Genomic DNA, 10,000 nt, shown 5'->3' with positions numbered 1-10,000 from the left:
ACCCAAAATAGACGGAGGAATTTGATAGAATCTACAAAGGTCAACTCTTTCAACTTTGACCTTTTGGCAGCCAAATTTTCGCCCCAAAACTGATTAAGATGCTTGCCGAATGTCTAAATACTCTTTATGCAAAATTTCAAATGTTTAAACCCAAAATTGGCTGAGTAGTTTACTAGACAGCGCAAAGGTCAAATCTCTTGAACTTTGACCTCTTGGCAACTATTATTTTCGACCCAAACCGATTAAAAAGCTTGCCCTATCTCTGAATACACTTTATGTAAAATTTCAAATGTGTAATATAGTACAGACCGAAGAGGTCAATTTTTTTTTTTTTAGGAGTCAAATCAAATTAAAATGTTTGATCCATATCCAAGTAACCTACATTAAAAAGTTAAAGTGTTTAGACCCAAAATTGACAAAGGAGTTTGGTAGAGTTGTCAAAGGTCAAAACGTTGAACATTGACCCTTTGACAAACAAATTTCTGACCGAAAACCGATTAAAAAGATTTTTACCCAAATCTCAATACTTCTTGTGACAAATTGCAAGTCTGCAGGTCGAAAATTGACAGTTATTTGGTAGGAAAGTGTACATAGACACACAGACATTTTCACTTTTATAGATATACTAGCATGTGTGTCCGGCGTTGCCCAGGTATTTGGAGATGTATGTTGAGCAAAAAAAAAAAAAGTGGTCAATTTTTTAACTTTGACCCCTATTATGACTCCTTAAAATTTATTGTTTTATGCTCAAATCATGTTATTAAGTTAGATCCATGTCCAAGGAACCTATATCTAAAATGTCAAGTGTTTAGACCCAAAATTATCGGAGGAGTTTGGTAGAGTTCTCAAAAGTTAAATCGTTGAACTTTGACCTCCTTAACAGCCAAATTTCTGTCCGAAAACGGATTACAAAGATTTTCCCAAATCTCAGTACCATGTATATCAAATTTTGAGTCTGTAGACTTAAAATTGACAGTAATTGCGTAAGGAAATGTACACACACAGACACACACATAGATACACAGACAGACAGATACACAGACATGTTCACTTTTATAGATATACTGGCATGGGTGCCCGGCATTGCCCGGGGGTTTGGTGGTGTATGCTGAGCAAAAAAAACAAACAAACATAAAAACGGTCAATTTTTTTAACTTTGACCCCTATTATGACTCCTTAACATTTATTGTTTTGGGCTCAAATCAAATCATTAAGTTAGATCCATGTCCACGAAACCTATATCTAAAATTTCAAGTGTTTAGACCCAAAATTGTTGGAGGAGTTTGGTAGAGTTCTCAAAGGTCAAATTGTTGAACTTAACAGCCAAATTTCTGCCCGAAAACCGATCACATAGATTTTCCCAAATCTCAGTACCATGTATATCAAATTTCGAGTTTGTAGACTAAAAATTGACAGACTTATTGCGTAGGGAAATGTACACACACAGACAGATACACAGACAGACAGATGTAACTCTCACGTGAGAAGGTGGTTAAGGACCCCTGTCTATCTGAATTCTTGGCTTGTGTAGTCTAGTCTTCTCTGAGGTTGTTACATGAAATCTGGTATGCTGAAAGCGAATATCGAAGCAGCATGCAGGAAGAAAAACAAACTCATGTAGTCTATCTACAGAAGCTTAATTTAGCAGAATTATGTACAAATGTTTTTACAAATCTCATTCAGTTTTTGTAAGTTTTTTTTTCACAGTCTCAAATCTCTTCACAGACAGCAACAGACGGTTGGATGAGGAAGGTGGAGGGGTCACGTCTCTATACGGTCTGTTCTTCTTGAACTCCACAAGTGCTTAATTTTAGCACAACAGTCGTATATATAGTAAGATATGTGGATGGGGTGGAACTTCCCCCCAGCCAATAAGATTTCGCCATGAAATCGCCACGAAATCGAAAGCCTCAGGTCCCTGGGTGGGCATAATTCCCATACCTGAAATCTGAATTACTAATTCTCATGATTTCCAAGGCCAGATGTCAATTCTGACATCCGACCTTGAGATCACTCAGGCCAGACAATGTTATAAGTGAAATTTCCTGTCATCAACTTTTTATCTGCAAAGATATATTTCTCTGGTTTCAAACAATATCTATTTTGACATGAAATAAAATATATATATTTATCTTCTCTATCTTAAATCCTTGGGTTATCTGGCGTCACTCGGGAATGATAAGCTACTTCAGCGTAGTTCTAATGCTCCTCAATGGGGGATTACGTTACATAGATACACAGAAACGTTCACTTTTATAGATATACTAGCATGGGTGCCCGGCGTTGCCCAGGTATTTGGAGATGCATGTTGAGCAAAAAAAAAAAAAGTGGTTAATTTTTTTAACTTTGACCCCTATTATGACCTCTTTATTTAAGCCCAAAACAAATCTTAAGTTATCAAGTTAGATCCATGTCCAATGAACCTATATCTAAAATTTCAAGTGTTTAGACCGAAAATTGTAGGAGGAGTGTGGTAGAGTTCTCAAAGGTCAAATCGTTGAACTTTGACCCCTTAATTGCCAAATTTCTGGCCAAAAACGGATCACATCGATTTTCCCAAATGTAAGTACCATGTATATCAAATTTCGAGTCTGTAGACTGAAAATTGACACAGTTATTGCATAGGGAAATGTACACACACAGAAACACACACTTTCACTTTTATAGATATACTAGCGAGTGGTACCCGGCGTTGCCCGGGTGTTTGAGGGGGTTAAAAAAAAAAAAAGTAAGTATGAGGATCGAATCCGAACCGTTGAGGCAAAGTTGTGAAAAAAAAAAGTGCCCCACTGCGACATGCTTACGGAAACACGTTTGAATTTATTTAATTAGTTGGATTTAGCAGGTGCTCGTTTTAATGAGTTAATGAGGTCAGTTTGACTGCGGGATTTCATTTACTGCTGAACGCTTTTTTCCTCGCCCCCCCCAAGATATTATAGGAAAAAGACTAACCCACATGCGGCGAGCGACAAATATTGAATATTTATCTTCCCGAAATCAAGCAAATTAAATAGACAGGCAAGCTTCGTTGTTAACTGTGAGATATTACCATTTGTATGTGATATAAAAAGTTTTAAAAAGTTGTGAACCGACCGACCGCTTCTCTGAAAGAAGCTTTTTGTAAACACACAGAAAAAGCGAACACACATTCATACATACATACATACATTTTCACTTTTATATTTATAGACTAGCGAGGGGTACCCGGCGTTGCCCAGGTGTTTGGGGAGGGGGTTAAAAAAAAGTAAGTATGAGGATCGAACCCAAACTGTTGAGGCAAAGTTGTAAATTAAAGTGTGAAAAAAAAAAGTGCGATGTTAACCATTGCCCCACCGCGAGATGCTAACGGAAACATGTTTGAATTTATTTGATTAGTTGGATTTAGCAAGTGCCCGTTTTAAATGAGGTCAAGTTTTGACTGCGGGATAGTATTCATTTACTGCTGAACACTTTTTTTTTTCCCCCAAAGATGTTATAGGAAAAAGACTAACCCACATGCGGTGAGCGACAAATATTGAATATTTATCTTCCCGAAATCGAGCAAATTAAATAGACAGGCGAGCTTCGTTGTTAACTGTGAGGTATTATGATTTGTATGTGATATAAAAAGTTTTAAAATGTTGTTAAGCGAGGATTGAATATGTGTCTATGTGTTTATATTATGACCGTGTGTACTTAGATTTATATATTTCTATATTATTTTGTATACCCTCCCATATTTATTCAATCCATTTGTATGCTTTTATGTGTGTATGCATCTATCTGTACTCTTACCAAATAATTTGTATTCATATGTATTTCTATATATATATAGTTTATGTAAATTATACATATGTATGTGTGCGTATATATATGTGTGTGTGTGCGTTGTTGTATATTGGTATACGACTGTGTGCATTTATTTGTGTATTTTTTGTATGTATGTTTATATATATATATATATGTTTATTTGTATGTCTGTTGGTTCTCTGTGGGTATATACATATATATTTTATTATTTTTAATTTTGTTACTATCTACCTGTATGTCCCTACTTTTGAGTATTTTGTTGATTTAATTACTTCTTTTGCCTGAATATATTTATATATTTATATGTAAGTGTACTTGTTTCTATGTTCTTAGTAATACTGTCTTGAATGTATTAATTTGTGATTTAATATGACTTTATATTTATACTTAACTAGCTTAAACTTTCAACTTAATAGTTTAGAGTTACACCTTTACTTATATACATGTGTATATGTGTGTGTATGTGTATATATATATGTGTATATGTGTGTATATGTATGTGTATATGTGTGTATATGTATGTATATATATATATGTATTGTATTCTTTTTATATACATAAATATTAGTAGATTATTATTTATAATTATTAGTCCTATTTAATTTATTTAATCCCCTCTTATGGCTAAATATGTTATATTAAAAAGATAATAAATATTAATTTTATTCTGTTTTTTTTTTATTATTATTACTATTATTTTTATTATTACTATTATTATTATTATTAATAATAATTTTAATATTGTTTTATCATTATTATTTTTTTCTTTTATTTATATATTTATTTAATAAAAACGCGAAAACTTTAAACTTATATCATTTAGTATAAAGGGCTTAATTGTAGACGTATGTTTGAACTGCGTTGATATTACTCGTGGACGTATGTGAGATGATAAATATGTTGGTTGGATACATTCGCTGTCTTTTTTAACATGTTCATTTCTAACGCTTAGATTGTATTTTTTGTTTGTATTTGTAATAACGTCTCATTACTGAATTGTATAATTGTTCATAAATTGGTTGACACGCAGATCTTTTTCTTTTTTCTTTTTCTATATACTGTCAAATTCTTACTTTCTCTCTTTCTCTCTTTAACTATATCTCACCATTCTTTCTTTTCCCTTCTAGTCCTTATTCTCTTTATAATAACCATTTATATCTTTTTTCTTTTCCTCTCCATATTATATATATATTTTTTCTCTCTATTTTCTTTCTCTATTTATTTTTTAATCACTCTCTCTCTCTCCATTATAATCTTTTAACTTTATTTAAATTGCCCCCTCCCTCTTTACATCTTATAATTAAAGTTCTGTGTTTTAAGTTTTTTGACTCCAACTTTTAAAGAGTTCCTACCTAAAATAAAAATCCATTATTCATTGAACTTTTGAATAGTCAAGTCGCTGCCTGATGATATCTGTTGTTTGATTGAAACAAGTGGCTATTTGTAGCAGCGGGATGTGAGCATGTTTATATAACAATAAATAAGTATATATATATATATATATATATATATATATATATATATATATATATATATATATATATAACTTGAGTTCCTTCAGCTATAAACGAAACCGAAACCAAAACTTACAAAGAATTCTGGGTAAAATTATTTATTACAAGAAATAGAAATCCATAACAATTAAACAACAATCACTCGGATGTAAGCATGACACACACAATAAATAACACATAGGCTATCCTATGAATATATTGATTCTCAGAACTTGATTAATTTCTTTTATTGGTACGTTGCTGTAAACATCCGTTTGTAAACCATGTTTCAGAAAATTCACACTTGATTATTAAAAGATGATGAGAAGCATTTAGCTTTGAAATGTCATGGCCTAAAGATGTTTTTTTTTTCTGAATGTTCTGATGATATAATAAAATTATTTATAACTTTTATTTTTAACATACACAAGTAAGAATTTATTTTCATCTAAAGAAAGAGTCATATTTAACTTGTTATAAGTTTTTGTTCAGTAATTCTCTAAAATTATTGATGACGTCGGTTTACAATTGTTTTTGCTTAGAATTTGGAATAAAAGTCGTAAAATGTTCAAAACTTTTTTCTGTATGAACGAACTGCACGCTCAGTCAATTTTAACAATTATATTATTCGATTTATTTTAAAATTTTATTATTCATAAAAAAAAATCATTAAACTGTTGCATCCGTGAATGCCAAGAAAGAAACTGTTGGGCATTTATAAATGTAACTTGGTGAACAAGTCAGGCATAAATTATATTTATTCATACCAAATATGGTTAGATTGTAAAAAAGGATTTAAAATTTTATTAACAATTCAGTGGGAGGTATTTTCAGAGAATATCATCTTACATAAACAATTAGAGTCAGGTGTGACTCAATAAACCTATTGTTCTTTTAAAATGGTTATCAATTTTTTTTTTACCAAGCTTTTTAATTTTCAGAAAAGACAGAATTTTATTAATGATTCAATAAGTGCCATTTAGGGTGGATGTCACCCATTGAAGTCTTGTCACAATCGTGTTCTCATCCTTGATAAACACTGTACGAACTGCACACTGGAGATGTATACAAGTTCTTAACACAGACTAAGGGAGACATTTCTTGTAATAGAGGAGATGAAACACATAATACTTGGAAGCTTCACACAAGAGTTCATTATAATTGATGATAAACACATTACCTTTTTTGTTGTAACTGAATTATATCACGAGACAACACTTATAAAACATGATGATGACTTCTTTATTTATCGAATCAACCGGTCGAATGAACGTCAGGAATTCACTTGTATTTACATAGGTAATCTTCTACCATTCGCTTCCAAAGGGTCAGCTGGCCACTGACTGCCAACTGCACACTCAGTCAATTTTAACAATTACATTATTCGATTTATTTTAAAATTTTAATATTCATTAAAAAAAAAAATCATTAAACTGTTGCATCCGTGAATGCCAAGAAAAAACTGTAGGACATTTATAAATGTAACTTGGTGGACAAGTCAGGCATAAATTGAAGTTTATTCGTACCAAATATGGTTGGATTGTAAAAAGGATTTGAAATTTTATCAACTATTCCATGGGAGGTATTTTTGGAGAATGTCATCTTACATAAACGATTGGAGTCGTGTGCGACTCAATAAACCTATTGTTCTTTTAAAATGTTTGTCAAATTATTTGTCAATTTTTTTTACCAAGATTTTTAATTTTCAGAAAAGACAGAATTTTATTAATGATTCAATAAGTGCCATTTAGGGTGGATGTCACCTTTTAAAAAATGATTGAAGTTTTGTCACAATCGTGTTCTCATCCTTGATAAACAGTTGCTGGTGCGCCTTTTGCATTGATGTTATTTACTTTAAAGATCGAACCAGCAAGAGGTTGGTTGTGTTTTAATTCGTCCGCAGTTACAGCATAGGTTGAACTGGTTACGTACAGCTCGTCGTAATTCGGTCCACCGAAGCAACAGGATGTCAGGTTGGTGACAGGAAACTTGATCGTCTGCAGAATTTTACCTGTTGTGAAGAAAACGACCAATAAAAAAGATTTAACCTATCATTGCAATAATGATTATAACTAAAAAGACCTGTGGAAAGTCCACATATATATAAGTGTGTGTGTGTGTGTGTGTGTGTGTGTGTGTGTGTGTGTGTGTGTGTGTGTGTGTGTGTTATTTGAGAAGGAAAACCGAGAATTAATAAAATAGTAATCAACGTTTCGTCCCTATTTCAGGAGGCATCATCAGAATTTCGAAGGAAAAATGTTGAAGAAAAACGATGACAGACCACATGTGAGTGAGAAAGGAAAAAATCCTAAAATCCTTCCCATTCTGGGCAGAAACTATAAATGTGCGTATAGAAAGGTTGGATTATTCTATGCATATATATATATATATATATATATATATATATATATATATATATATACATATACATATATACATATACATATACATATATACATATATACATATACATATACATATATACATTAAAACGACATTTATATACATATGTGCATGCACATTTACTGAAGCGATTTTCTTTTTAACCGTTTTTCTTCAAAATTTTCCCTACAAAATCCTGATTGATGTTCCCTGAAATAGGGACGAAACGTTGATTACTATTTCATCAATTCTTGGTTTTCCTTCTGAAATAACATAACGTCAACCATCGTTTATATTTTTATTTTATTTTTACGTTTGGGGTAAAACAAAAGGTGGGTAATATATATATTTTACCCCTTTTGTTTTTACCCCCAAACAAGGTGTGTATATATATACACACCTTGTTTGGAGAAAGAAAGGGGGGGAGGGGGAATATATATATATATATATATATATTTGGTAAAGCTGGTAATTAGTAAAAACCTGAAGAGAGTGCTCAATACTATTGCAGAGCAAATACGTGTTTTATTTTTTTATTATCTGTTTGGTTAAATATGTTTCGGATGTTGGACCATGTTTACGATCCAACAGCCTCGTCAGACCTTACAGAAAACCAGGTTTTCTGTAAGGTCTGACGAGGCTATATATACATATATATATATTATCTCCCTGAGGATGGTCGAAGGCCAATCTGACCGACACGTTGCACAAATAAGATGAGAACAATAGTTTGATCAAAACAAGAAATATAAAAAAAGTCTAATACGAAAAGGTAGAAGCTTATTTTTCGCGTGAGATGATATCTGAACTTTAGTAAACACATAACGTTAATTTTATTTTTTCAGTTTCTCATTTCTAAAATGTCAAAGGTTCAGAAATGGAATGATAGCTACGTTTTTTCTTTTAATTTTCTTATCCAAACATTTAACTGTAAAAATAAGGTATTCCAACCGAGAGATCTTTTTAAGATTCCGACCATCCCTTTAAATACAATTGTTTGAATCTCTCTTGCACTTGGTTCACCGGGTATATTTTGTTTTCTGAAATTCTTTTTCATGAGTCCAGTTGCTCGTTAAGTTTGGATTCACAAATGTTATTTGAGATGGTGTGGAATGCACGCGGCATCTGCATTGCTGAGTGATGTCAGATACATCACTGCATTCTTCTAAACTTTGAAACCATCGTGACAAGATGTATCCCTAAAGAAATAACGATAGCATTGATGATCTGTCTTCGAAATGTGCACGATACAACTGTGAAGTGACACTTTCAAAATTTGGCCATTAGGGCAAGCAAGTCTATTGGGTTTCTGTGGATCTCAGAGACAGATGGCCCTCAAGCTGATAAACCGTGTTCAGTTACAAGATATTTGTCCATTTCTGTAAGTCTGTCAGTCAATGGAGAAACCAGGTGTTAGTATAAGCTCAAAAAAAAAAAAATTCTATTTAATCAATACATGAGTCGTGACAGGTACTGTCACTTATCTGGATCAGAGTGAATGTAGAAATAGTGGCAACTATGGGGGTAACTTCATCCTCAAAACTCACAAAGTGGATCACGTGGTTGGATGTAGTTTTGTGCCATACTCAGGCAGTGTGTTTGTCTAGGGGGTGGGGGTAGATCTTGAGTATTAAGAGAAATACGATAGGAAAGAGAAAAAGGATGAAAAGTCTAGGGCAGCGTTTCTCAATCAGTCATATATATATATATATATATATATGACCTGTTTGGAGCAAAAAAGGGGTAAAAAGGCGGAACTGATGATCGGAAAAAAGGCAAAAAAGAAAATCCAGCAAATTTCATTTTCTAATGACAATCACCAACAGATTGATGACATCACCACTGATGTGTGCCATCAAGTTTGCTCTGAAATCAAGCAAAACACGCTCACGGTTAACTTACAATTAGACGAGTCTACAGACACTGCACTGGAGAGTCAGTTGATTGCTTTTGCTCGCGATCAGAAAGTGGGAAAGATAAAGGAAGATTGTCTTGCAATACTCTGCCAACTACAATAACGATAGCATTGATGCTCTGTCTTCGAAACGTGAATGATACGACCGTAAAGCAACACTTCCCAAATTTGGATTCTGTCCAAAAGAAAAACCTGCACTACAATCCAGCTACGAAGTGGCAAACCAAATTGTGAAATGCAAGAAATTGCACAAAATTGCTGAGGAACTTCTCAAACCATGTACAGAGAAAAAGGGGGAACTGATGATCGGAACAAAGTCCAGTCATACATATATATATATATATACAACCCTTGTTTGGAGCAAAAAAAGGGGTAAAAAGGTGGAACTGATGATCGGAACAAAGTCCAGTCATACATATAT

At 32.9% G+C, this 10,000-nt stretch overlaps 2 protein-coding genes across 2 annotated transcripts in view; one reads left to right on the top strand and one right to left on the bottom strand.

Annotated features, from left to right (window-relative positions):
* Positions 1-10,000, top strand: part of LOC145287726 (tubulin delta chain-like) — a 127,442-nt gene that overhangs the window by 20,929 nt on the left and 96,513 nt on the right. The window lies entirely within an intron of this gene.
* Positions 6,322-10,000, bottom strand: part of LOC145287721 (regucalcin-like) — a 15,086-nt gene continuing 11,407 nt past the window's right edge. Inside the window, exon 5 of the mRNA XM_080135472.1 lies at positions 6,322-7,293. Within this exon, the coding sequence (XP_079991598.1) occupies positions 7,085-7,293 (209 nt within the window). The 3' untranslated portion in view covers positions 6,322-7,084. The remainder of the gene's footprint in view (positions 7,294-10,000) is intronic.

This window comes from Euprymna scolopes, chromosome 11 (genome assembly GCF_053919585.1).
Source record: "Euprymna scolopes isolate OS-2025 chromosome 11, ASM5391958v1, whole genome shotgun sequence".
In the NCBI taxonomy this organism is placed as follows: Eukaryota; Metazoa; Mollusca; class Cephalopoda; order Sepiida; family Sepiolidae; genus Euprymna; species Euprymna scolopes.
This window is presented reverse-complemented; position numbering and strand designations above follow the sequence as displayed.